The 20219-nt window shown below is 48.2% G+C and overlaps 9 protein-coding genes across 9 annotated transcripts; 3 read left to right on the top strand and 6 right to left on the bottom strand.

Annotated features, from left to right (window-relative positions):
• Window positions 1-644: 644 nt before the first annotated feature.
• Window positions 645-1283, bottom strand: BT62DRAFT_919865 (uncharacterized protein; the record flags this gene model as incomplete). Its single annotated transcript, XM_043184183.1, has 4 exons — window positions 645-745; window positions 800-858; window positions 886-987; window positions 1042-1283. 4 exons carry the CDS (start codon window positions 1281-1283, stop codon window positions 645-647), a joined length of 504 nt encoding a protein of 167 aa, XP_043040110.1.
• Window positions 1284-3162: 1879 nt separating this feature from the next.
• On the bottom strand, window positions 3163-3729 carry BT62DRAFT_1005896 (uncharacterized protein; the record flags this gene model as incomplete). The annotated part of the gene is made up of 1 exon (XM_043177193.1): window positions 3163-3729. The coding sequence occupies one exon, from the start codon at window positions 3727-3729 to the stop codon at window positions 3163-3165; it is 567 nt and encodes a 188-aa protein (XP_043040109.1).
• A 69-nt stretch (window positions 3730-3798) lies between these two features.
• BT62DRAFT_1005895 (uncharacterized protein) lies at window positions 3799-4693 on the top strand (the record flags this gene model as incomplete). The annotated part of the gene is made up of 4 exons (XM_043177192.1): window positions 3799-4049; window positions 4100-4151; window positions 4213-4383; window positions 4424-4693. 4 exons carry the CDS (start codon window positions 3799-3801, stop codon window positions 4691-4693), a joined length of 744 nt encoding a protein of 247 aa, XP_043040108.1.
• A 303-nt stretch (window positions 4694-4996) lies between these two features.
• Window positions 4997-6059, bottom strand: BT62DRAFT_932046 (uncharacterized protein). Its single transcript, XM_043186275.1, has 2 exons — window positions 5987-6059; window positions 4997-5487 (listed from the first exon to the last, which is right to left on the bottom strand). The coding sequence occupies exons 1-2, from the start codon at window positions 5992-5994 to the stop codon at window positions 5250-5252; spliced, it is 246 nt and encodes an 81-aa protein (XP_043040107.1). The 5' UTR covers window positions 5995-6059; the 3' UTR covers window positions 4997-5249.
• Window positions 6060-6902: 843 nt separating this feature from the next.
• BT62DRAFT_1076147 (uncharacterized protein) lies at window positions 6903-10236 on the bottom strand. Its single transcript, XM_043179186.1, has 3 exons — window positions 9545-10236; window positions 9231-9496; window positions 6903-9179 (listed from the first exon to the last, which is right to left on the bottom strand). The coding sequence occupies exons 1-3, from the start codon at window positions 9995-9997 to the stop codon at window positions 7151-7153; spliced, it is 2748 nt and encodes a 915-aa protein (XP_043040106.1). The 5' UTR covers window positions 9998-10236; the 3' UTR covers window positions 6903-7150.
• Window positions 10237-10346: 110 nt separating this feature from the next.
• On the top strand, window positions 10347-10933 carry BT62DRAFT_1005892 (uncharacterized protein; the record flags this gene model as incomplete). Its single annotated transcript, XM_043177191.1, has 3 exons — window positions 10347-10551; window positions 10605-10627; window positions 10850-10933. 3 exons carry the CDS (start codon window positions 10347-10349, stop codon window positions 10931-10933), a joined length of 312 nt encoding a protein of 103 aa, XP_043040105.1.
• Window positions 10934-11643: 710 nt separating this feature from the next.
• Window positions 11644-15043, top strand: BT62DRAFT_1005891 (uncharacterized protein; the record flags this gene model as incomplete). Its single annotated transcript, XM_043177190.1, has 15 exons — window positions 11644-11749; window positions 11809-11814; window positions 11874-11956; window positions 12006-12080; window positions 12132-12548; window positions 12594-12959; window positions 13010-13170; window positions 13223-13291; window positions 13349-13508; window positions 13558-13672; window positions 13726-13958; window positions 14009-14145; window positions 14199-14222; window positions 14272-14922; window positions 14977-15043. The coding sequence occupies 15 exons, from the start codon at window positions 11644-11646 to the stop codon at window positions 15041-15043; spliced, it is 2670 nt and encodes an 889-aa protein (XP_043040104.1).
• Window positions 15044-16154: 1111 nt separating this feature from the next.
• Window positions 16155-16966, bottom strand: BT62DRAFT_932041 (uncharacterized protein). Its single transcript, XM_043186274.1, has 3 exons — window positions 16862-16966; window positions 16250-16810; window positions 16155-16181 (listed from the first exon to the last, which is right to left on the bottom strand). The coding sequence occupies exons 1-2, from the start codon at window positions 16933-16935 to the stop codon at window positions 16480-16482; spliced, it is 405 nt and encodes a 134-aa protein (XP_043040103.1). The 5' UTR covers window positions 16936-16966; the 3' UTR covers window positions 16155-16181; window positions 16250-16479.
• A 1971-nt stretch (window positions 16967-18937) lies between these two features.
• Window positions 18938-19957, bottom strand: BT62DRAFT_128758 (uncharacterized protein). Its single transcript, XM_043179788.1, has 5 exons — window positions 19789-19957; window positions 19518-19734; window positions 19332-19464; window positions 19264-19275; window positions 18938-19211 (listed from the first exon to the last, which is right to left on the bottom strand). The coding sequence occupies exons 2-5, from the start codon at window positions 19711-19713 to the stop codon at window positions 19100-19102; spliced, it is 453 nt and encodes a 150-aa protein (XP_043040102.1). The 5' UTR covers window positions 19714-19734; window positions 19789-19957; the 3' UTR covers window positions 18938-19099.
• Window positions 19958-20219: the final 262 nt, after the last annotated feature.

The raw sequence follows: 20219 nt of genomic DNA, 5'->3' as shown, positions 1-20219 counted from the left end.
TGGCCAGGCAGACGTATACTCCCTATGTGGAACACCCCCACAACAGACGATATACTAAAACACACAAGGGTCGTAGTATGTGAAGTCAGAGCGAGTTTTAAGTAAGAAATCTGTCAGGATAGATGCGCCGTCCTGTGTGCATGAATCAGAAAGCGCAAATGAACTAAACTATTAGCAGCCATACTCAGACAAATGAAATAGTATTCGGGTCGCGAGGGCCTCCGGCTTTAACGTCCGGAGCGTCCATGTAACGCCCGCGAAGATAAGCCATGGGTCTAGGTACATGGTTTCGTCGTGCGATCGTCAAGAAAATCACCTGAAATTTTCATGGAAAGAGGCCCCAGTCTTTCCACGATTTCTAGCGTACTGATTAGTATCTTTCGAGATAAAGGACCCTTCGTAAACCTAGAAAAAACAGATAAAACGAGAAACACAATCAATGGCTACTCACATTCATTTTTCATCAGACGATGGGGAACCCCGAGCAGCTATCTGTTCAAGGTATATCATCCATTCGCACTCCTATCGAAAAGCGCCAGCCACCGTAGCTTACTCCCATCGAAGAGTCTCCTTGACAATGCATACAATATAGGGCACTGGCAAGGAAGCGTGGTCAGCAAAAATAAGAAGACCATCATTTCCAACTATCCGCGAAGTTCCTCATACTCTTTCTTCTGAACATCCGGGGCATAGAGCATTGCAAGGAAGAAATTGAGAACAGAGACCAAAATAGTATCAGCGCCAGCTAGGAGCAAAGCTCTAGATATGTTCATCGTCTTCACATCATCGAAGCACTCACATATATATATTAGTGTGGATGCTTTCTTGATCAGCTGCTCTTCTTCCCCAGGATCGCTTCTATGATTGATGTGAAGAAACTTTCACCTTGCCTTCACCGAATCGTTTTCTAGCCCATGCGTAAGGTTTGTTCTGAGGCCTTCGACGAATTCTCGGCCTTCTCGAGCAGAAGTGGCCAGGAAAACTATCCTACTGTAAACCATAAGCGTCAAGAACTTCTTGAACACGAGCCACGGAGCTTACCATTCGGGGACATATTTGAGGAACGGGATAAGCCCCGGTCGAGCGGCAGATATCATAATGTATTGAGCCTCTTCCGCTATACGCACGAATTCGTCATCCTCGACCGTGTGGTACCCGAATGCTGTTTTAGCAGTAAGAATCCCGTTAACGATTGAAACCTCCAAGATCAGGTCACCACATACCGGCGACGACGACGACGATAGATCCAGTGGTACTGCGACAGCAAGCATTAAGCGTGACATTGGGGAATTCGAAGGATTTACTCTCGCAGAAGGTCTTCGAATTACTCCGTACACCGTAAGTCTCTCCCGAGGAGCAAAGTTATGTTCCTCTGTTCATGATCACGTTCAAAAAAAAGTAAAACCCAAAACGCGAAAACTAGCGGTTTGGGTTGGCCGATAAGCGTCCGATGCTCTGAGATTAAAACCGTGATGGAATAGTTTACCACTCTTGTATTTGGGACGACGATTTTGAAATTCTACATTGAACTGCCAGCCCATCCTACAAAAATTCAGTCCTTGCTTCACCATATGCACATACCACTGTGACACAATCAATCCGTCTGTCTGCGTGTAGTCCATGAGCGAATGACAATCTTGTATCGACCACCACCCACAGAAAAGAGGATTTAGGTCTGCTACGACCCCATTTCTTTGAAATGAATAGCCCGACGTCTCGGTACTGATCCTCGTTTGATGTACAGAATCGCGAACACGATCTGAGGAGTATTTGCTGCAGATCGCCGTACGCAGTATAAATCTGATGTCAGTTCGCGTCTGGCAAGTGATTAGTGAAAATGAAGACCGAATCGCGGATGGGGTAACGAAGGCCTTGCAATCCCATCAGGTTCCAGAATTCGCTCGAATGTATAAGCCAACCTGGTTCCTAGTCTATCCATCCTAAAGTCGCATCATACACAGCTTTAAGAACCACATCTAAGCTGATAGACAGTCAATGGGTAATATGCAGCGTTCGTCGCCGGTTCAGACATTGCATGTGAAACCGAAAATTATAGAGATACGAGTTCCGCAAGTATCTATATAGTCGGACAAGTTGCCAGCCACCGCCGGAATCTCGATCTGCTACTTGTGGGTGTACGGCGCTGTTCCACTGCATTCAAAAAATCTGGAAATTCGATTTCACGATAAGCATCAGATCAACGACGCAATCCTTTTCACAAACCTCAGACCCTGGAAGATACGGTACCAGACGCATATGAGCCCATCAGCGCAAACGCGAGGCCAATCTCTGAAAATCATAAAAGGTCAAATCCCATATATCAAACAAAAGAAAACGAAACGCACTAGAAACAAATTCTGGCGCATTTCTATCGTTTCTGAACTAGAAGGTCAATGATGGCGTCACCCTCATTCTGGCGCTTTCCTCGTGCTACGATGATACTCCCTACATTCCCTATCTCCCCGCCTGCGGTCACCTGTGTCTCTCGATGTGCCTAAAGTTATAAATGTATGTCTCTTTGATAAACAACGGTGGACATCATCCGAGTCCCGACAACGGACAGCTAGTTTGAACCATCACCCATGACAAGCCGCCCTTCATCTCTTCTGGCTTGCGTCTCTGCCCGAACCGAATTATAACGCCACAGGACCTCAACCCAAATCGACCGCACCAGCAGCAATTGAGTGATACATGAGAAAGAGAAGCAGACGCCTGTTCGGGACGACATATCTATGGACGACGGCGCCAGCAGAGTGATGGAGGACGAATAGATCCCAGCATCAACTAAACGTTATCACTCGAGATGTCCACCAAACCCAGACAGGTCGTCAGCAAACGATCATCTCAATTTAAGGCTTCTTCAACCTCTTATAGATTTGTGAGAGCATAGCATTGGTTGTAGTTCGTTACTCACCAGGAGCTATAGGTTCCTAAGGGGAGTTATTCAAAGATTTGATATGACTATGGCGTCCGTTGTGACTATCCAAACGCCCAGCATTACTGTACTATATGTTGGAATATATAGTCACCACCTCGCTTGTATGACCTAACTGTCACCCAGGACGTGACACGCTTTGTCCTACAAAAGAATTAGATAACCGACAGTCTTGAATGGAAGGCAAGCTGACAGTAATCCCATGAATGTAACAGGGAATCTTGACATTAGGAAGGAATGGACTTTGCCTCGTGTAGAGCACCCAAAGCCTGTTTTCCGAGCTTGGCCCAGTCATGTAGAATGTTTGGATCAGTGTACCACTGCAACACCTCAGCAATCTTGCCTGATGACAGGCCCCCTCCTTTCACCCACTCAGCAACATCGTCCTCACCCTTGATGCAGTCAAGGATTCCAATAACGGCAAGAAGAGTCTCATCATCACCATCTACCCCCAAAGATAGACCGTCCAACTTGGCCACCAGGTCATCCTCCTTCTCCGCGGCTCCTCTAGCAGAGTTGACGTATTCCTCCACACATATATGGTTATACGGCTGCAGACGCGCCTTTGACGGGGAGTCGTCCAACAGAATTGTAGTCTTTCCATTGAAACTAGAACCCAACGCCTCCCAAATACGAGAAAGATCTTTCGTGGTCCGCGTTTTACGTGCATAGTCGACTTTGGACAGACCCATTTGCTCGCGTGTCCATACTAATGTGAGTTTATTAACGTGTTGTCCGAATGTTCGTTCTACCATCCATCCAACATTCTTTGGCTGAGCAGAACTCCAGACCATCGTATCAAGCCATTGTCGGGTGGTAGGATGGAAGAGAAAGGAAGTGAATGAAGAGAGGTACGGGCGGGGATGACAGGTCCTGGTCTTTCGATGTTTTGGTCGGAAGAGAAGAGTACCATTCAAATCGAGGACGAGCAGTTTGCGCTTGATGGTCATGAAGGAAGGGAGTATCGCGGGAGGAGACCGTGGGAGAGACGGGCTGGTGCGGGGGCCTCGCAGGCCACCTGTCGCTTTCTCGGTCTGGAGATCATTATCGGCACTCCATCGGCACGTAACTTGGGTTATCGGAAAATAAACCCTATTTCTAATTTGGGCCAGCCGTGATATCTGCCGGCTAAGCCACCGCTACAGAGCTGAGTCACATATTAAGTGAATCGATGACGGGCCGTACAATCGGGCCGACAGATGCCGCGCAGAGAAAAGTTTGTCTATCTTCCCCTTACATTTGTCTGTAGTTCCATCTGAACTCAATTTGCTTGTCAGTTGGAATGGGCATCTTCTGCCGCTGCCGTTGTTCAACGATTTGCTGAAACTTCAGTTGTCAAAGAGCCCAATCAAGATAACGTTCACAGACCGGCGAATACGTTCACGATAGCAGCTGGGTATCACGTTGAGTGTGACGGGCACAACATATCTCTTCATCCAATTGGGGGCGTAAGTGAATTAGTTCCTTCTGAACGCGAGATTTGTATAGGATAACAGCAATACATATGAAATTTATACCCATCCTCCAGGTCAAAATGCTGAGTATGGATTTCTGGCCCAGGTGACATTCACTGATGCGACAGGTGGGCAAATTCTTCTTCCCAGCCGTCGATATTTCCAACTCCATGATCCTTGTGCCAAGGTTGGACATTTCTCAGGGGCAGGGGAGGTCATGGAACAATTATTCCAAGATGTAGAGGACATAAAGGTCTTAGCAGGGGATGGAGGATCGCACGACCTTTTGTCTTTCTCCACGTAAGGTCCAATTTCGATGACATTTCAATGCCTTCCAATACGGGCACCACCCTGTTCCAAATGGCGGGTGCGTTGAAGATACGCTAGACGATGACCAGAGTATCTACTGTGTACCATTTACATACTGTCCGGAGTACCGCACGGTATGCTGTCCACGGTATATCTCCAAGGAGAAGGTGAATCCACCTTGCGCTTCGGTGCTGATCATCAGCTACACCTCTCACCAGCTTTTGATGGTTACGACGATGTGTTGTCTGTGGTCTTTGACTTAGATCCCTTGTTGTGTCGGTCGCCTTGTTGTAGTATAACGCGCTTTTTGTTATGGGTCCCTTAAAAAGGCGACAACCTGCGGCAAATCTGGCATGGCCGGATACAGTTCTGTAACACCGCTTGAAGACCCTACGAACAGTTTTGTCGAGATCGCTTCTGCACTGATACATGACTGTCTAGTTGGCATCGAGCGTGGCGGGACCACGATTTCGAATCGGGGAACTCTGATATCCCTCTCTATCCAGGGTGGCGATCTCCCAGAGCAGCGATTCGGAGGGTGCCTATCCCGTCTAGTAGCACTCCGTGATCAGATGTTGGATGGCAGGGACCAGCTTCGCCACGCTCTCCGTCGGGTCTCGCAAGAGTGGAACTACGAAGTGGCAGGGTGGATTCTCCGACGGGGCCGTGGGATGGAAGGTATAGACTTTCACCTCCGGTTTGGCGAGTTTGTGTGGGAGATTCAGCAGAGTCTGCATGACGCAGCTGCTCTGCGAGCATACCGGGATAGGATACAGGCTTTTCTGGGTGTTCGCTTGCGAGAGCCAGGTGTTCGTTGTGAAAGGACTCGCGTAGCGGCGGTCTTGTATGATACACTGCAGGGTCTTGACGCGTTGGTTCATGGACGGCTCAATCACGGCAATATCCTTCCACGACTGGTATCGCTGGACGAGGACCCGCGGCACTATGAGGAGCTTGTCATGGCACGAGATGTCATATGTGGGATCCTCCCTGGTCCGTCGATTCTGACATTTGAGACTGCAGTGATGGCGTTTTTTGTCCCGCTCCTTGCGACAGGGCCCGTGGTCAGATTCTGTGAGTAGCCCTCAGTTTTCCAGCTGGGATAAAAAAAATTGATGGTGTCCAAGTTCGGCAACGACCGGAGCTAGGGCGGCTCTGCGAACAAGTTGCATTTGGTGAACGACAAGCCTTGGATGCGGCGCGGCGGGCTTTACGGCACATTATGCAAGAGCCGTTTTCAACTCCGCGGATCCGCCGTCGCCACGATCACGCGCCTTACAGGACTCGGCACCACATCCACCATTTGCACTGGTGTGATCCAGCTACATGTCGGCGAGAGGCGGGCCGCCCCAATCCTCACCCGCTACCCCCGCCACCTTTCTTCTATCCCCTACCTGTCACCCGATTCTACACCGACCACCCTCCACCAATGCCTTCTCCCGTCATCCCACCCGATTCTCCACCACTGCAATCATCTCCTCCACGTTCATCTCAAACCGGACGATTTACGTATTGGGCGTGATGGGCTGTAGAAATCTTCCCCATATCTGTCCATGTGTATTTTAATCCATCCTAATCTTTCTTCTATTATATCAAGCTTATTTAAATAATTAAACAACTTATCTACATATAGATCATTAACTTCAAGCTTGTCTTTATCGACGGCGCGTGCTCCAATACCGTAAGAGTGGGCGCTGTGGCGGAGATCGGGATCGCTATGGGAAGCGGCCAGAGGGACCAGTAGAATATTTCCATTGACGACCCATTACATCCAGGTGCTAAGAGGACCAGTCAATGCGCAGAGCTATTGGCTGCCCTTCAAGGCCTCGAAAGGATGCGTCTGCAGCGCTTTGAGCCGAATATGGAGAATCATCCCAATAACAAGAGGGACATCAATTACAGGCATTCAAGAGCCATAACAGGAAAACCTGCTGTGGTCCTGTCACTCATCCCCAATGGATCATCGTATCCGACTCGGAGTATGTTGTGCTGGGCATGACAGAGTGTTGCCCAAGTGGAACGTGTGCATGAGTTTTTTCAGCTTCCCGACCCCAACTGACCGGCTGTTAGACGAATGAGATGCGCTCCTCTAAAGGGAATTGCACTGCGAATCTTGACCTCCATTTAAAGTTGGGATGACGCTGTCAGCTAGGAGCAATGACTTTCCTTTTACATGGAGGCGAGACCGTGTCATACCAAGTACGGAGCCAAGCTAAAAATGCCCAAGAATTTATAGTAGATATCGGGATTATATTACACTCGAGGAAGATGCTACAGTGGTGAGTGCGCGTGAATACGTATGTGCAAAGTCCAGCTCAATACCTAGAAATACAGAGTAATGCAGACCCTAATTAAGTGCAATAGTAACATCGACCGGGTATTAGATATATCAAGTCCTTGTCCTTGTAACGTGAAGGTCATAGATGCGCTCTGAATGGGTTCTAAAACTGTCCTAAACAGCAACCCCAGCAAACGGATTCGTCGGGATACTCTTCCGTGTATCACCAGCATGGCTTATCGTAACACGATGCTCGTCATCAAAGGGTGTCGTGAAAGGGTTCTCTTCCTTCCGCGCGTTCAGGATACTCGATGGGTCCGCAGAATCAGAATATGAATGACGGAGGCTGTCGGCGAATCCATGATGCAGAGGGGGGGCGAGAGAATCGGGTTCGTACACGGATCCGACATCGGAGGGTACGTTGCGCTGGCGGGGACTCAGCTTGAAGGGCGGAGAGAGTAACTTGGCCCAAGGAGCGGGTCGGACCAGCTCGGGTGAGGCGGACCAGTGGGAGTGAAGCGTATCGCGAGGGTTGTCTGCGATGGGAAGAGACGGAGGTGTGGCATTGGCTGCACGACCAACAGAAATGCGCAAGTTCGGACGAACCCGGGTTGAAGATCTCTCAGAGACGGGCTCCTCAGTACGCTTCTTGCTCAGTAACCCTGCAAAGCGACCGTACCACGGGGTAGCCTCGTCCTCCTGCTCCTGAGATCGTTCCCTTCCCAAAACTTTCTTCCCAATGGCCATCAAGCGCTGCGGCCTGTTGATGCTCTCTGCATCGGGCCTCTGTCCAAAGAAGCCATCCCAACTTTTCTCCTGAGACTGCAGGAAAGGCGCGCGCGAACGAGTCCGAACAAAAGGGAAGTTGAATCCCCGCTTCGGTGAAGGAGGTGAGTCGTTCTGGGCCTGAGCCTTCTCATCCGCAACAGGCTGGCCGATTCGGAAAGGAACGACGAATCCTTGGTTCCCGCTTCTCTGTTCCCTCTCCCACTTGCGCCGCTTCCTCGCTTCCACCCATCCTTTCCCGTGAGTGTACCAAAGGAGGATGCAGGTAGCCATCAAGACTACCACACCCCACAGAGCCAGGAAGATCGCGAACATGACTCGTTCCTTCTTCAGAGACGAGGCGTATGCCCTCACGAGCTTCCCCACCAGTCCGTCGTTGTCATCGCCTGACCCACTGCCAAGGGCAGCAGCAGCAATAGGCTGAGTGGCCTCATCAACCGAACTCTTCGATAGTACCAAAGCGCTGTCATTCATCAAAGGCAGGTCAACCTGGAGGTTCTCATTCAAAAATGTCAGGACTTTCTCGATCGCATCGACCTTTGACCCGATCAAACACGCGACGAAATCCAGTGCAGGCGTCTCGAGGATGGTACCGTTGAAAACTGCGTTCACAGCACTTTGAACTTCATTGTAGAATTCCACGACGGTGTCGTTCAGAGTGGTGGTGGTGACATTTACCCATCCGAAGATGCCATCGTTGATGGTGGACTGCATGGTGGAAATCTGGCTATTGACATCATTGGCGTACGCCGCTGATTGATTGTACATGCTGTTGTTGATCGAAGTGGCAATGGTATTCGTGAAGTCGGCAGTGGACACTGCGGCCTGTGCGTCGTACTTGGCGACGAGTGGGCCCAGGGCGAGGAGTTGGAGCTGAACACTCAGAATTCCAAAGAAGCCAATGAGGAAGCACACCAGTGCCGGCGGGTGGAAAATGTAGTGAAAGAACCACGTCATATTTGTGTGCTGTGGTGGAGAGAGTCGTAGACGAGAAGAGATTTGGTTGATGATGCGCGTGAGGAGGGGATGCGATGAAGAGGCCTGAAGCATCAGCAGATTGTGGTCCGTGAGGCTGACCCGCGGGGTTCCTGCAGCACCACGGACATGATACATCGTGGGGTCAGTCATCCAAGCCTCGCGGGTGTATTCAAAGTGTCGTTGTTGGCAGCGCCACTTGTACCATTCCAAAAGACAATTGAGCGCAACGAGCAGTAGCGCCAAGGCGATCAAAACAACAATCGAAATCTTGGTGAATTTGATTATGTCACGGCCCAAGTCATCCACTATGGACGTGTCCATCTCGTCGCAAAATGTGAGGGTATTTTGCTGAGGTACTGTAACCAAAGACGAATTGAAACTTAACCCATCGAAAGTATCATTAATCTCCTTTTTCAAGAGCTCAAAAGGAGTATCAATGCTGCCAAGTCAAAATCAGCTTTTGGTCAAAGTTGCAGAAGGGTGTACATACATAGCTTCAACCTTTTGTTTGAGTTCTTGAACCGATGGTAAGGAGCTGTTCAAGCTGTCGATCGAGTCAGTGAAAGACGATGGCAAAGAGACATTGGACAAAGCACTGAGATCTGGAGTGCTGATAGTGGGTGCAGTGATGTCGTCGAAGGGATTGACAGCATTGATGGCTTTCACTGCCGTTTCGATGACACCATTAGCAGCAGAGATAGTACTGTTGAGTGCCGTCTCAATGTCACTGGCTGCAGCATTGACCAACTTGTTCAACTACGAAAAATAAGCGATGAGAAGTGAAAGAGATCAAAGTCAGCACACCTCATCCACTGCAGCAGACAGGATCGCCAATCCTCCACGAATAACCAGCTCGACGAAACACAGGAGCGTCGATTGGTAGATATCGACGATGAAATTGATGATAGCTTCCATGATAGTAAGGGCTGCAACCAAAGTCGCGCGAGCCAGATCGATGGTGTCGTTGACCGCATCTGCATACTGCTCGTTCGTCACCACAGCGAGGTAGCGGGGCATGCTCGCTGTCGCCGTGGCAGCTTTCTCTGCGGCCTTGCAGCTAGCCAACAGAGTAGACTTGGCGCTCTCGATGGATTCCTGCGACGACTCCAAGGAAGAATACAACCGGAACGCAATGAAGAAAAGAGAAAGAATTGGATATGCCAGCCATGTGAGAGAATAAAGATGGGGAAGCTCAAGGTAGGGCTTGAGGGAAGTCGTGACGATGGCGTCGTACGTCGGGGGAGGTGCGAGGGACATGCCAGGAGTCGGCCAGCGACGTCGAAAAAATTAACGAGGGACGTGGAAGGTGGGAAAAGGAAAGAAAGAAAGATTTTTGAGGTTGCCGATGCCATTGTACTCGTTAAGTCCTCCGCCACGCGAACAATACGTCAAGGACAATAACAGCAAAAGGCCACTTCCCTATTCGGCCTTTTGCTTTTGTCTGGGTCACAGTCACCATATCACGTGCCTGTGACCCGACCGAATCGTGACAGCGCAATGTGGTTCTTGTGGGGCGCTCCATTCTTCAACGATATGGCTTATTGTCTGTGAAGCGTCGTTCTGACCATGTAGACCTAGACACAACCAAAGTTGCCCTCATATGCTCATGTCGTCAAGCCGATATTTCCCCTCCAAAGTACGTATCTACGCCACCTTCGACACCGGTTGCTACGTATCCTTATTATCTTGTATTATGCATCTCATTTCGTTGGAAGATGCTACAGCAGTCCCTTGTCGATTCTTGTCATGGAGATACGTGCATCCCCGATTCCAAGACTCCCAAGCACTCGGATCCTTGACGGAGAGTTCCCGTAACTCACGGACTTTTAACGCTTTTTACAGGCATATTACGTCGTTATTGTAGACGCCAAGTCTACGCGACGCGTGGTATATCATGATCAACTAGGCAAACAGCGTTCATTTTTGGTCTAAAATCCGAGATCATCCCCTTACTTTCTAATCGGTTCAAAGCATTCAATAATTCAATGATAGTCGAGTCAAAAACGTTAAATCATTACCTATTCCTTCGCCTAGGTACATTCAGTTTTGAAACGTTTGATTGAGAAGACTGCGCTCCGTAGTACGGTAGCCTGTGCTGATGTTTCTTAGAGGTACGTGGCCCTGCGCATCTTGGCCTTGGAGATTCTCAGCGGAAATCGCCCGGCGGAACAGGATAAAAATCCGGAAGCTTAGAAGGTAGATAAGTAACATGTGCACCTGCTCAGTTTGTGAAGCCAAGCGTCGAAGTCATGGCTAGGCGGTGTGCTTCCTCAATTGATCTTGACCAATGATTTCCTACTACACCGCACCTTGACAAAGCACACCTAAGCGATCACGGTATCTCCTAAGTGGCAGATTTTCTCGCGACGGCCGCTCCTTCGTGGTTTTCCCCCAAGATCGATTTCGCCAGTAGAAACCGGCATTTGTAGTACGGATTTATCTTTTCTTGCACCGCCGATTTTTTTTCTGCGCGGAGAGGATTGAATAAGATCGTGTGGCCAGACAGCGCTATGACATGTAATGACGCGTCGGATTCGCATTGGGCGGTGTGCACGCGGATCAGAGCAGTGGACGGAAATAGCCACTGTGGCTGTTTGCCGACGCTGCCGACTTATCTTCTTCACTTCCTTAGTGGCTCCAGTCGTTTAAAGTCGTCCTTGGATTCAGTCCGTATGACCTTGTATTTCCTATATTTTCATAAAGAAACAAACGCGCGGTTATACAGGCCAAATATAACCCCCAAGTACAGGCTTCCCTACCTCACAACAAAACTTCCTCTTCCATATTTGTAAAAGTGGATCGACGTTTCCCTGGAATTGGTATTCTGTATTAATATGAATACAAGGTTTCCAAACATATAAGCGCACACACGAGGATCTCACGTCCACCATCTCCAACCCAACATGTGCTCTAGCAACGACGAGCACCAGAACGATGTCGAAGACGCCTCTCCTGTAGTCAAACGGAGGAAGATGCAGAGAGCGTGCGACATCTGCAGACGCAAGAAAAGTACGTTCTTCATGCTATGCCTTGACAGATGTAAGTGAATTGACTGTTGATTCTCATAGTAAAATGTAAGGTCCTAGCTAGACCATCCGATCGTCGATCTTGATGTGCTCATCCTCTTCTATAGGTGAAGGCGGGTGCGTGCCCGGTGTCAAGTGTATCAACTGTAGCTCGTACAACTTAGACTGCACCTACGTTGAAGCCTCCAAGGTATGTGTCTCAAATCATGTTTATTTCTCTACTTACCGTACGTATCTAGAAACGTAGGCACCCGAAAGGTTACATCGAGACCCTAGAAAATAAACTGGCGAAGATGGAATCGTTGTTGCATAAGGTTTTTCCCCCCCGCTTCTACTAGGCATTCCTCCCCTCATAATTCTGCTAGTTCATGCCCAATGCTGACATCGATGAAGAGCTTACACATACTGAAGGTGATGCCAAAGACAGTCCGTCCGCTGATGCTTCAATTTCCAAGCGCAACCCCGCGCAGAGCATGTCTGCCCTTTCCAGTCCCTCGCTATCGGCCGTCATGCCGCCGCGCTTGGAGCCTAGTAACCTCTCTGACGATCCCATAATAGACGATGAGGACATTGAGCACGTCGCCCTTTCGGACAGGCTAAGAGCCATGGATATGGACGATTCCGAAGTACGATTCTTTGGCAAGTCGAGCGGTCCTGCACTGGCCCACAAAGCCTTTGAATTTAGGCGGGAAATGGAAGAAGAAGACGTCGCCGACTTTATCGAAAAATTTAAAGTCATGAGCAGCAGGCGTGCCGAATTTTGGTCTAATAGTATACGTTCGGTACGCTTCTTCATTCCTCGCCGTTCTGGTTCTCATCTGCTTCAGATGGATTATGACGATATCGATCTCCAACCTGCCAATTACTCTTTCCCAGAGCCTGACCTCCTTAATTATCTCGTTCAGTTATATTTTCTTCAACATAACCTATTCTGGCCTCTACTTCACCGACCTATGTTTGAGCGATCTCTGGCCAACGGGTTACATCATATAGACAGCGACTTTGGAGCACTTGTTCTCCTGGTGTGCGCTGTCGGTTCACGCTACACTGACGATCCTCGCGTCAAGGCCGATGACACTCACACTCAGTCACAAACACGGCATTTCAACGGTTGGAAATGGTTCATTCAAGTGCATCGGGTCCATATGTCATTGCTGCGACCACCAAATCTGTGTGACCTGCAAAAATGCGCAGTGAGTGGTGCCTTCATCGGAAGAGAAACCTGTTCTTTATTGGCTGCCAGCTTTCCGTGTTCTACGTGCAAGGATGCGCTGCGCCACACGCTTCTTGGACGTTGGTAGGGACCGGTATTCGCATGGCCCAAGACCTTGGGGCACATAGAAGGCGTGGCAGGCCGGGACAACCGCGCAACCCCGAGGAAGAGCTACTGAAACGGGCTTTCTGGTAAGTTCTTGCGTACACTTTTCACGCTGGACCCATCTCACATGAGGGGCAGGGTTATCGTCTCCCAGGACAGAATGATTAGTCTAACATTAGGTCGTCCGTGTGCTATACAAGACGAGGAGTGAGTATACCACACTTACGTACTACCCACTTCCCCGTCTAATCTCGACTTCCATAGCATCGACGCGGAATTTCCCGTTGATTGCGACGACGAATACTGGGAACACCCTGACCCAGAACAAGCATTCGTACAACCTCAAGATAAACCGTCCTTATTGTCCTTCTTCATATCCTATCTGGCTTTGAACAGAATCCTTGCCTTGTGTCTTCGTACAATTGTGTGTCCCATGTCATTCCCCGCTATCATCTATTCACGCCACTGCCCAGTATTCACTCAACAGATCGAAAACTCTATTTGTGCCCGTAGGGAAATGGAAGCAAGACCTTGTTACCGAATTAGATTCGTTCCTTAACAAATGGATTGATTCTGTACCTGACCATAGTACGTTTTGTCCGTGTTTCCAGGATTCGGCGTTGACTGACCGTTTTCCTTAGTTCGTTGGGATCCTCATCGCGAAAATCAGATTTTTTTCAACCAATCTATTTTCCTCTATTGTTCGTATTACCACCTTCAGATTCTCATTCATAGACCCTTCATTCCTTCTCCGGGAAAATCATCGCCTCTTGCTTTTCCTTCTCTCGCCATCTGCACTAATGCGGCTCGCTCAATCAGCCACATTCTGGACAGTCAGTATCGCCATCCGGAGAATCCAATGAATCATTGCACTGTAAGCTCTACATCTGACTACGGTATCTCCATCAAATTAATGTCTCGTAGATGTCTATCTTCAGTGCTGCAATTGTTCTACTCCTAAATATCTGGAGTGGAAGACGTTCAGGGATATCATTCGACGAAAATAAAGATTTGATTGACGTTCATAAGTGCATGAAGACCTTGCACGAACTTGAGAAACAGTATTTCTTTTTTTTCTGCCCTTGCTATGCTAGCGAGTTAACGTATGGTGTAGATGGCCCTTCGCAGGTCGACTATGGTACGCTTACCCTGGAAACGTGACCGCACAGATGCTTATTGAAATACAGGGACATACTTCACGAGCTAGCTTTTGTTGGCGAACTGCCTCTTCTTCGCCAAGGTATCTCTCCCTCAAACAAGCGACAGCGCGATTCTGATAATCCGATGTCCATGGCATCTCCACCGACTAACTATTCCGACATTGATGCGACCAATCCCGGGAGTCGGGCCATCAAAAGTAACCGACGCGTATCGGCGACATATCAGCAAGACTTTGCTATGCCAGCCGATGATGTTTATTCAACGCATTTATCTACCTTCACTCAGGTTGAACAGTACCCGAACGACATCTCTACGCCTTTTACTATGGGCGAACCTTCCTCCTCGTCCTCTAGCCTATCCGCCGCGGCTCAGTCTTTCTCAGATAACTATTGGTTTGCTCCGCATCCAACATCGAGTAGCCATCACCAACCCGTACATGGTCAGGATCCATCGTCTTCCCAGCACATGTTTGGTGGATATTCAAATGAGATTCCGCCTCTCAATAATGGTTTCTATGACCAAGCACAATATCCTCAACCCTTCCATCCGCCTGTAGATAGTCTCCCAGATCCGATGGTGATGACGAATGACGGGCAGCCACTTATGGCTATGATGGATAATTTTTCGCAGCCTCTCGTCGATGCCGAAACTGTGGCTATGTGGCCAACTGGATTTGAGTGCGTAATAACTTATCGAGATAGGTTTTGGCTGGTGGTGCTCATAATTATCAGGCTGGAAGAGTGGAGCAAGTACCTGACCAACGTCAGCGAATTGACTCACAACGGATCTGGATATTGAAATGCTAATGTAAGTGGGGGCGGGATTACCTTATGTGCTTTACGAACGATATATTTTGACTAGTCGCTTCAAATTGTACAACACAGAGGCCACGGAATGCTAGAGTAGTGACGTTTCAGGCTATTTCTCAAGCTTGATCTCTTTATTTTTCGACCCATCCTCTGAATCAATATTGTCATCAAACATCCTCTTATTTCCTGACGCGGGCAAAAGGTTGGAAGGAAAACCTTCGATGGGCAGCGGATCCGGGGATCCTGGACTTCATCATGGACCCATGAGTAGTGCTCGCCAAGGATGACTTTCTGGGTTTTCTCGTCGCAGCTCGACACCGCGTCGACTGTTGATTTCCCAAGCTGGGTACAGCGATATACTGTTGGGTTTCGTTATCTAAATCCCACGTTCGATCAGCACAAGAGAGTACCCACAACTGACAAGTAAGGGGAACCCGTCTTCATGGTGTGCCATCTGACACCAGCTGCCTCATTGCGGTCTCGTTGAGTTTTGAGCTGTTCCTCTACATGAGCGCGAACTTTTCCCGCAGCGCAAACATGGTGCGTGAGCCGGACGTTGTTCTGGCTTTGACATCATTACAATAATTGCACCACAGCCAAAGTTTGTGAGCACGCTGGGGTGTTATGCGGCGGTTTCTTCCCTACTATGATGGAGATACAGTCGACTCTCTCATAACCCATAGCAGTCGGTGGACCTTCAGAGCTATGGGTTATGAGAGAGTATGGGGTTGGAGAGAGGATGTTGTAGGTCAACTTCGAGGCCCTCATAGGAGCTTATATTTTGTTAATAGGCAGATAATATAACATACTTGCTATTTAGAAGTGAAGTAGCTTGTAATCTGGCTGTCCTGAAGTGAATTAGTCTCTTCAAGCCTTGTTTTTCATCTGAATGAAGCCAACATGCTTTCCAAGTTCCAAGCCATCATCCATGATCTTGATGTACTTTTGAAGAGTTCTGACAGCTCAAAGAGTCTCACAGCACTTATGACAAGGATCCAACACTGAATCATCATCACCATCAACATCACCTCTGAATCCATTCTCATTAATGTCTTCTTCTGCACTCTGCGATGCCATCATTGCATTGAAGATGTTTTTGTCTGTTGTCTCTTCCATGTCCACATTCTCTATCTCCAGATTCAGCAAGGATTCAATATCCATATGGTTACGGTTCAATACACCTGTGATGGCTTACCTTTCTTCTTTAGAGATGGCTTATTAAATTTTTGATTTGACTCTCAAGTCAGTCATATGCATACCTCTGGCTCATATTGAAATTCTTGAATGCGGCTCCAAAATCTGATGCTGACTCGAGCTTCTCGATGATGATGTGTATACTGTTGTGTTACCATAGAGCAGAGCCTCTTACATGGCTGTCCTATCAGGAGATGCCATGGTCAGTCAGGATAGATCAAAGATGTATGATCATTGGAACGAGAACATCCTTGAAATATGTATTCCTTCCGGATCATTCACCGCGCCTTCAACAAGGATTTGATCCAGAACAAGCGGATAGGCCTGCCTTCCAATTCCCACGCTAAAACAGAATTTCAGTAACTTCTCGACTTTTTTGACAGTGGAGATGGAAGTATTTTCAATGATGGCCTGTACGCAGGAAAAAATGATACGGGCGAAGCTCTGGCGGGATACGGGAGCTGACGGGGCTGGTAGTAGGTTTGTGTATAGATGAACCACGAGTTCTTTGAAGGAAGGCAGATCCTTCTTTGTCAAATCAGCGACGACTTGTGGAGTCAGTCTGAATATCTGCATTAGGATAAAAGACATTGGGTGACTGAAGATGACATACATTGCTTCTAACGTCATGACACCGCCTGCTCGTGTGATGGTTGTAGAGAGTAGCTTCAAATCTGAATCCGCCATCAGAGGACTATGACAAACCAGTATCTGTGCTGCGGCTTGGAAGAAAGAAGTCCATAGATCGTTGCAAGCATCCACATCTGGTTTCGAAGTCAAGAGAACGTCGATTTCCGGAGCGAGACTCCGATAAAAGTGCCACGGAGGGAATGTTTGCCCGCTACTCTCCGCATCACGCGAAGCGCGATAAAGTGCATTGAAGTAAGTACCGCAATGCTTGGGGTTATTCGACTGGATGCATATTCTGATAATGTCCCTGATGAGATCAATGTCCATCTCTGACTCGGGTGCTACTTTATGCACGTTCATTACTATCATTATCATCAGAATTCTCGTATACATGTTTATCGGTAGGAGGAGAGCTGCCTTTTCCTTGAGGGTAAATGCAGGCAGGCTTTGAACAACTAAGGCGGTAAGCTCTGATATGAGGGCATCGAAGGTTTCTTATGCAAGCGGCCCATCGAACACATGTTGAGTTTATACAAGATTCTGTGATAAGGATAGTCAAAAGCGCACCGAGAGATTTTCATTCTGTTTGAGGTTTTCGGACAAACTGCATTTTGTTGGCTATATATCGTGCGTTCAAGGTCAAGCTTACCGATCCGTGAAAAATGATACGCCACGTTCTTTGATTAGCTCTACGAGATAGCCGACTTTTGTTTCGACTGTTTCCCCGATTTTTTGGCACCATTTGACGACTTCGGGATCTGGTTTAGCCTCGGCAGCCTGCCTTAATGCTCTAACGATATTGGTACGACAGGTACGGCAGGGATTATATTCCCCTTGGGTGATGGCGTCACTGAAGCTAGGGACCGAATATCAATACTCGCAATTCTCAAGGAGGAAAGGTACATACAAAGCCTTTACGCTCAGCCAAGGAAATGTATGGTATGCGGTTACGAATCCTTCATTTCCAATTCGATCGATTTTTCTCCTGATATCACATGCCTCAGCGGCTTTGTAGCAGAGATCAACGTCATTCTATCTGGAGGCGGCATTCACAAGCGAAATTCCGCTCGTTTAAGCTTCGCCTCCTTGTCCGCCGCAGGTCTCTTGCGAGGCTGAGATTTTTTACTACACTTTAGCAGTGCTTTGACCAATTTGTTTTCATTCGTGCCGGCTGTGGGGCTCTGCGACGACTCCAGATGGTCGCAAGCGTAATCGAAGACTTCTCCAGCATTGACCGTCCATAAAGGACCTCATCAGAGCACGAGTAGAATGTCCTCCCAGACTGGGGCACCGTCATCATCAGAAGTCCCTACTAAGTACTGGATGGCGTACCTTCAAGATAATCTCCGGTCTGCCAAAACAGCAACGAGCCCTGAGAACCTGGGATCTAACAGAATAAAATCTGCCCACCACCCTGTCTTTGTCGTTCTGGAAATGAGATTAGTAATTGCGAGTGACTACAGCTAGTACAAGGATATTAGGCGCACACAATCAACATCAGTCTTTGATGTCAGGCCTTCCTCACATGTCGTCCTCTAATGGAACTGATCTTCTTCCCCGAGTCATAAACATCGTGGATTATCCTTTGAGAAGGAAAATCCAGATTGTGAACGGTTACTGGCATACCTTCCATATCAACAACCTGTTTGATCATTATTCCTCCAGAACTGTATTCAGCACTATCCAATTCGTTGCAATCATTTTCGTTACCATACAGCTCCAGAAATCTCATAAGTTCGTTCTGTGAACTATAATATTTCTGTGTTTGATGAGGCTTATCTTCCTCATCTTCGATATCAGAGTGGTTTCCTTGGATACTGACAAAAGACGTCCTATGATGTTCGACATGGACGATAACTGTAGCAGATGGAGGTCCACAGTGAGGGATTGAAGACATGACAACAAGACATCGTCTGGATGGCGTAAAGACATGGAATTGAAGAAAGAACCTGCAGTGTACTTGCGAGCGAGTTTTATGGGTATCACATCAGGGGACAGAGCGTCTGTTTCCCATGTACTGAGAATACTGCGAAGTTTTTCCTTCGCGACAGCGAGGTCAACAGGTGTTTGCAGCTGGGAGTCATTGACAAGTTGCACCAGATTGTATGTCAGAGATAATTAGTAGCCAGACTGTAGAGGCACAATTGTCTGGACAGAGCCTGCTCGGAAGCCTAGAACGAGGGTGCTAAAGCAGCCTTCCTCTGGCCATGTAGTCGACCGTTCATATGGAATGGCACGATACGAGATGGAAACATCTCCACCTATATACCAGAACGGCAAGAGTTATCTCAATCGTACCAAAGACTGGCCGACCTTCATATGATTTCAATGGCCTATGTCGGTGATCAGTAATAGGCGGAAATAGCTGGTGACCTGGAAACTTGCAAAGGTTGTGCTCTATAGAAAGGAATTTGCATTGGTCGTAAGTAGCAGGAAATGATGGGATCACTTACACTGACGCGGCTGATCGCAACAACATTTTGCCAAATTCACATTCACATTGTGGAGGAAACCCTAAGAGGCTATGGGCATCTCTGGCTACCGTGTTCTTCACCCATTTATCCCACTGGGGATTCATAAAGTGAACTTTCAAAAAGATTAGTACAGCTGACCATGACACGAAATTGAATTCAACTTGCGTCGCAGTTCGAAAACTCGCGCGAGTTCGCTGCCTGAGACGCGTGTTTCTCGCGGAAGGAGATCAAGGCTTGGGTGTCTCTTTCGCTCAAAAGTAGGCCGATTTTTCCGAAATCTTGTATATGGACAAATGGATTTGGTGTATCCATGCTGTACTCGTGTACAATTGACAGTCGAGGTGGATATCCAAGTTATCATCTAGCATATCCTCAATGTCGACTAAAATACACCTGTCATTTGAAACAGAGGGGATAAGGTAGAAAGTCTAGTTACGCGAGAGGGAACGCAAGTTGCGTGTGCTGTGGAGTGTCTTCCCGAAATGCTGCGGTGATGTAATAATGAGTAGCACTCAAATACTGAGATGTATTTGAGTGGTGTGTCTAAAGACGAGGGCCTGGAGGGGCTCGAGTTTTGGGTTGTTGTCAGAGCAAGTCGGTGGGTAAGAGCACAATCCGACAAGACAGGAAACCCAAATACAACGCGGGGGCCCCAAGTCTTGAGCGCCTGGGAACCAGAAGGAAGCCGAATCTGGTATACCAAACACTGTAGGGAGTAGGTGGGTGGGGCGAGAAAACGAAGGAGGATGGCCGTGAGCTGGCTAGAGAGGGAGTCAGTCGAGCAGAGTACTGGGAGATGCGACGGGAGAGGGAGGTTCTGCGCAGAGAATGGTATTGTTTGCATCAGTGTGTAACTAAAGGCTACAC

The sequence above is a fragment of the Guyanagaster necrorhizus genome (assembly GCF_019112545.1).
Source record: "Guyanagaster necrorhizus MCA 3950 unplaced genomic scaffold BT62scaffold_12, whole genome shotgun sequence".
In the NCBI taxonomy this organism is placed as follows: Eukaryota; Fungi; Basidiomycota; class Agaricomycetes; order Agaricales; family Physalacriaceae; genus Guyanagaster; species Guyanagaster necrorhizus.
The sequence above is the reverse complement of the archived record's forward strand: the minus strand, read 5'-3'. Positions and strand labels throughout refer to the sequence as shown.